The 6,905-nt window shown below is 37.7% G+C and overlaps 1 protein-coding gene across 1 annotated transcript in view; it reads right to left on the bottom strand.

Annotated features, from left to right (window-relative positions):
• Positions 1–253: 253 nt before the first annotated feature.
• LOC127453955 (ETS domain-containing transcription factor ERF-like) overlaps positions 254–6,905 on the bottom strand; it is a 73,147-nt gene continuing 66,495 nt past the window's right edge. The window contains exon 5 of the mRNA XM_051720793.1: positions 254–4,746. Coding sequence (XP_051576753.1) covers positions 4,132–4,746 — 615 coding nt within the window. The 3' untranslated portion in view covers positions 254–4,131. The remainder of the gene's footprint in view (positions 4,747–6,905) is intronic.

The following is a 6,905-nucleotide window of genomic DNA, read 5'->3' as shown; positions in this document are numbered from 1 at the left end:
CTTGCACTTTCATAGTAAGAATATTAAAAATAGGTGTCATTTGTGTTTGCAAAATAATTTGAGATGTCTCAAAATGAATGGCGTTGATTTGAGATGATAGTTAACGCTTGTACTTCTGTTCTTCAGACAGCAGAGGTCAGTCTTAAAGAGTACATGTTATTTACCATATCGACAGGCTGGTTACACAAGATTTCTTTAGAGAGCACTTTGTAACTGCAAAAAGGTATTTGTCTACGGAAGCATATTACTTGCCATGGAATTATGTTTATTTACTAAGGTAAAACAATCCCAATTTGAAATCTCCCTCTAACTCTTTTACTAAACTCTGGAAAGGAGAAATTACAAGCATTTCAACAATTTACTAATGTTTGGAGTAAAGAGACAAAAAAAAGTTGCAGAACTCTAAGAGAATCAGATGGCATTTAAACCAGTTTAATCGACCCTGATTACATTTGAATTACTATTCTGAAAAAAGAACACAAAAATGAATAAAGGAGGAATTCAAATGTTACATCATAGTATTAAAACCTGTTATGAGTTATGGAACCACAGAAATAAAATTTTGGGAAAGAAAGGAAGTGAGAGAGATAGAGACTTATACACAATAAAACAATACACAATATATCTTTTAAAATCATACAATCCCCCAATGAAAATATTTTACAAGAGCAAGAAATCAGTAACACTACAAAATAACAATTACATGACTTGAGTTCAAATCATAACCCCGAACCTCCCCCAAATGCCCGTCCTCCATCCTATATCTCTCCACAACAAACACCCATATTAAAGTTACAGTTTTACGTTAATTTACACATTTTTAAATGTTACACTAATCACACTGTTGGGTTGCTCACTGGGAAGGCAGGGTGGGACATTCTTCGAAGGATTTCTTACAGTAATGTATATAATGTTATAATGACTACAATGTGAGGAAGAAAAATTCAACAAAATAATAATGATATTAACTACTAATAATTCTGGTGAGCAGCAACACTGACATCAGAAAGGAGATAAACAGGTTGAGAAAAAAAAACATAACTCATCAAAACATAATCTGACTTGTTGGTGGGATTCTAAAATAACCAATGGGAGTAGCCTAAGGAATAAAACGAATATCTTCCCACCTGAAGAAAAAGGATGCACACTCTTTGTCCCAAGCGTATGTAGACATACACTCTATCTCTAATTTAACTCCACCTCTCATATTATGAGGTATGCCAGGGCATTAAACAAGTGCATCTTAAAGGGATGGTACACCCTAAAATGAATATTCTGTCATCATTGCTAATCTGCATGTAGTTCCAGACCCATATGACATTGTTTCTTATTTGTTTCTCGTGAGTAAATGATGACAGAATTTTCATTTTGGGTGAACTATCCCTTTAAGTAAAGTCTGGATTCATCCAAAAAGCAGTGAAGTTGTAGGTGAACACCTTAAACATAATCAATTCTGATTTAAGGGGGAGTAAGGCAGCTAGAAAGAGTCAAACACACTGAGGAGGTCGACACTGTTGCCAGTTCTGTTAACAATAAACAGTGCAATTCTGTCCAATCTACCATTTTGGTATCAGAGACAAGAGACGTGACCTATGCTCAACTTTGCCCTCCACAAGGCTTTAGTGCACACAGGTTTATGAGGCTCATGATGCAAGATTTCAAATTAATTAAAGCCTTTGGGGTGGACTGACATTCATGCCTCTGTCAAAAACACACATGCTCTCAAACACACACACACACACACACACACACACACACACACACACACACACACACACACACACACACACATCAGTTGTGGCAGTAAGAACAGGATGCTGAGGAGGTGCATGCTGGTTAAAGAACCGAATGTGCCACATCATCCGTGGTACAAAGCTCTCGTGCTTCATTAGAGTTTTGTGTACAATTCTGTCTTTCACTCTAACCTACATGTCATTTACCTGGTTAAAAAAGCAACAATTTCCTCCCTTACCTAAACGGCAACATTTTCCGTGAGGAGAAGTGTCAACCTTCCCCTCGAAACAAAATATGTTACAAAACCCCCTGAATATATTTGTTAATGCTATGCTTTTAACAAAACATTTTTACAGTATGTTTAACACATAATATATAAAGGTATAGAGTGTATACTGTACTTTTTTTTTAAGATATTTGTTTTTCCTTTAACCTTTTTAGTCATGCTAGTAAAACAAGGCATAAGAGGCCTGTGTGTGTGAGTGTGAGTGTGAGTGTGTGTGTGTGAGGGAGAGACTTCTGGCCACATGTCTTCTACAGTCCTTCTCTACTTAAATTAGCATTTAAAAGTCTGATATTAGGGATTTTACCCAATTTCAATCTATTGATGCCTACTATGATTTTACTTCCCTCCACAATCAGATCGCATCGGGGTCCAGGGCTAGACTTGCTGTTGTAATACGCAATATGGCTAAGGCCACGTCCACACTAATCCACTCTGTTTTCAGTTTTTGTTTTCCAAAGTACGCAGTAACGGAGAGCATTCGAGAGCTCTGACGGAGAAAAACGCCATTCTAAACATACTGTATTAGTGTGGACATGGCCTAAAGACTGGATGATCAATCAGGACCCAAAACCTGCACTTGGTTCTCAAGGGTAAAAACTAAATATATTCTTAACGCATCATCAAGTGCCAAAATGGTTGAATATTGAGTCTTGGTGAATCTAGTATTACTGTACAAGATTTGCGCGTGTGCTTGTGTGTGATGCTGGTTTAGTTTGCACAAAAGGACTGACTATACAAGGGAATCTTGTAATAAACTCCCTAATGTGTATTGCCTTCAGTCATTTGGTTAAAAGACTTACCGATTAAGGAACTAGCTGTTTAAGAAATTTGAGAGTATGGTCTCTGAACTGTGTGTTATGCCCAAGTCATTTCATCCAAAACCCCGACACCCGAATGGAATGGAATGAAAGTGATTCAGGAATGGTCCCAAAGAAAAAGTGAGAGTGAAAGAGGACACAATTTGAGAGAGAGTTTGAAGGTTTTGATAGTTTGGATAGAAAGAAGTGGAGGGAGATATCCTGAGAACGTACACACAGCTAGATTTCCAAAACACACGTTCATTCACACTCAGCAATCATACACGTTTTCTGCACAAATGCTCAATTGTGACACACGGTTTCAACAATCTGTTCAGGCTTCATATAAAGAACAAGGGATATCTGTGTGTATGCGTGTGTGTGTGTGTTGGGGGGAGTTTGTCCCTGAGGGTTCTGACTTCTGACCAGGCTGGTTTTAGAACAGTGTCTGTTTGTGACTCCCTTTGCATTTGTATAACACCACATCATAGAGATTGATAGTCTGTCACTGAGGAATATAATGCTGGGAATTGCTAAAAACAAAGATCAAACCCCTCAAACCAGACTAGTCAACCCACTGAGTCCTTCCACTCATTTCTTTCTCTCTGTTTGTGGGGTTTTGGGGGATAGCTCACAGGCACTTTGCAAAATAAAATCTCTTTTAAAAAAAATATAATATTCTCTAGTGCCAAAGGTCAAAGTTCATGACTCCTGAGGGTCGGTGGGGCACATGGGTGAACTGATTCCTTATGATGGTCATACTGAGATGCACTGGAACGTGTGTTGGTGAGCCCCTCAGTAAGAGCTGACTGAAGCACACAGGATGGCAGAGGAAGGAGGAGAACATGGGGAACGGGGATTAGATTAAGCAAGGGTCAGTTAGTCTAAATGTGCAGCAAGTTTTAAAGGGATAGTTCACCCAAAAATGAAAAGTCTGTTACCATTTACTCACCCTTATGTTGTTTCAAACCTGTATGACTTTCTTAATTCCTTGGAAACACAAAGGGAGATGTTAGGCAAAATGTTAGCCTCAGTGACTTTAATTGTATAGGATTCTGTCTAACAGCTTTTGTGTTTCACGGAAGAAAGAAAGTCATACAGGTTTGGAACAACATGAGGGTAAGTAAATGATGTCAGAATTTTCATTTTTGAGTAAACTATCTCTTTAAGTGTACGTGTCAGTATAGAAAGCCGTGTTTGTCAGTATCAGCAGTCTCTGAACTCTAAAGAGTAACATGTGAGTGTGGGTCCATCAGCAGTTGTATAGAGTGTTGTGTATCAGCAGTCATGTAAATGTGTTGATGTGTTTGTATATCAGCAGTCCTTGTTCTCCAGTGACAGCTGTGCCGTGGCTCGGTGCAGCTCGGCACCAACTCTGTGATGAGCAAGAGGAGGTGGGCTCTCTGCCTCTCCACTCCCACTTCCACTCTCCTCTGCGTCTCCATTCCTCTCTCTCCCTCTCTCTACTCCTCTCACTTTCTTATCTTCTGCCTCTTCCATGTGCTGGTCCTGGTCCCAACGCCGTTTGAACCGGAGCTTCAGTGGGATACACTGGGAGTGTATTTGCGGCAGCCCAGCGGACAGCAACTGCGTGTCTGCTGGCTCTACAGGTTCGCTCTTCACAACAGTGTTACCCCGGCGGCCATCACCTGAAGAAGAGGTGGCAGGGATGAAGAAAGGCGGAGGGGCGGGAGCTTTGAACACCTCCTCCTCTAAGTCCTCATCAGGGTGGAGAGGGGCATCAGTGCCATTGGGATGATGGTTCTTTTGGTTGTGCGTATAGTGATTATGGTGGTGGTGATGATGATGGTGTTTATGATAGTGAGGTGGGAAAACTTTAAACTCTTCATCTCTCTCATCAGCTTCCTCATCACTGATGTCAGTCACTTCAACTTCCTCTTCTGATTCAATGTCAGATATGGGTTCAACCTATGGAGAAAGAGAGAGCAGGAGTAGTGTCAAAACAGGGTCATGGTGGCTGATTTATACATTATTTATAGTGCATTTTAGACTAAAGGCATGTTAACACCAGGTCTGACTTAACATAAAAGTAAAATATTCACAAATTTCTTTGCTAAAACTATTTACACAGAGTCTGATGGCGAAATTTAGTTATTCCCTGAAAAAGTTTGGATACGCTAAAAGGATGGTTCACTCAAAAATGAAAGTTCTGACATAATTTAGTCAACCTCATGTTATTTCAAACCTGTGGAACACAAAAGGAGATGTTGGTCACCATTCATTTTCACTGTATGAAAAAAAAAAAGATACAATGAATGTGAATAGTGACTGAGGTCATACTGCCTAACATTGCCATGAGTGTTCCATAAAAGAAAGGAATTCATACTAAAGGGAAACATATATATCGGTTTTACCGATTAATCTGTGCCGATAGTTGCTTTTTGGAACTATCGGTTATCGGCAAAAATCTATGCCGATAGTTTTTAAAATTATTCCTCCGTGTTACTCTGTGGCCAATGCTGGAAGCCTCTACAATTCATGTAACAGCAGCAGAGGTGAAATAAAAACAACCTTGTGGGGATTTGCAAATCTCTCATCATTGACTAAATGTATCCATATTTTTATCCTCAGTTCAATGGATATTTTGTTATTCTAATGAGATAATCAAGTGTTCTAAATTGAATTGAGGGTATGCAAAGAAATATCTGAGTATATGGAAACGTGCTCCGTTAGCACATACATTGCATCTCCAACTTAATATCTTTTGAATCATAATAAACCTTATTCTTTATTAAACCTTTTCACAAAACCCTTCATTTGGTGAATATATAGGCTATAAAAAGCTTAATTTGATAAATAATTATAGGGCATTGACACAGACGTGTCTCCATTACTTCAAAAGTAAGAGTCCTTGGAGTGTTTTGGGCTCGTTTAAAGTTTTGTTATAAACAAAGTTATAGTGTTTATAGATTTTGGTTGAACAATAAACTGCATCTGGAAATGTATTCATTTTGGACTCTTGTAGCCTCTATATCTGTGCCCATCATAGTAAGGAAAGAATAAGAAACTTTTTTAACATTCTATTAATCAATTTTAAAAACTATCAGCCGATAAATTGGTTATCACCCTTTTCCACTACCTCAGTTATCGGTATCTGCAAAATACACTATTGATCGACCTCTAATTCAAATGGATTTGAAACAATAGGAGGGTGGGTAAATTATAGATAGAATTGCAATTTTGGGGTGAAAAATCCCTTTAATGAATTGTTCGTCAATGTTCGACCTAGCCTGAAAAATAAGAAAAAAATTACAGATCAATGAGGTTGTATATTTTAGACTCAATTCAAGGAGTTTGCAGAGATGCGCTATTTCATTTTCAAATGTTGTTATACATGGTTTTTTTCATGTCAAAATTTTGACCACAGCGTGAATAAAGTGCAAAAATCTGTTTGCGGGAAGTAAAAATCCCATTCATTTTCTTCATAGGCAACCTTTAAAGACAGACATACTGTGAGCTCCGAGGTAGTTAACTGATGGTATTAGCTTCTGCTGAAGCCATCAGTATGCATTATTTTAACTTAATTTTTAAACTACACTACCATTAATTCAGCAGAAAAAGATCCACCAATCAGAGAATCAGGCAAACAAATAGCAGGAAAAGAGCTCCACAGTGACCGCCCACTCTGATGACGCACTGTGGCGTAATCGAGTTGGTCTCCCTATACTCTCTAATTAGTATTATATTTTTATATATTTTGTTGTACACTTAAAAAAAATATATATATATATATTTTATATATATATATTCCATATTTATAACTGACAATTTTAAATCAATAGTTTCAAATCAATTAAATCAATAGTTCAATAAATTACAATTTTCCATCGTTTTTTTATTCAATTACATAATTTGCAATGCTTCATGAGATTGTAGTTCATTCCTTCATTAAAGACGTGAAGTACACAAGTTTGTAACTACTTTTTTGCTTTAAATCACCACGGAGCTTATTGGTTTGGTTCATGACTTAGAACTCTTTTATGGAATTTATTAAATCCCTATCAGAATGTTGTTGTGATCTATAGGCCTTAAGTCCTGTATTTGGGCTAACCATGTAATGCTTGATT

This window comes from Myxocyprinus asiaticus, chromosome 16 (assembly GCF_019703515.2).
Source record: "Myxocyprinus asiaticus isolate MX2 ecotype Aquarium Trade chromosome 16, UBuf_Myxa_2, whole genome shotgun sequence".
Classification (NCBI taxonomy): Eukaryota; Metazoa; Chordata; class Actinopteri; order Cypriniformes; family Catostomidae; genus Myxocyprinus; species Myxocyprinus asiaticus.
This window is presented reverse-complemented; position numbering and strand designations above follow the sequence as displayed.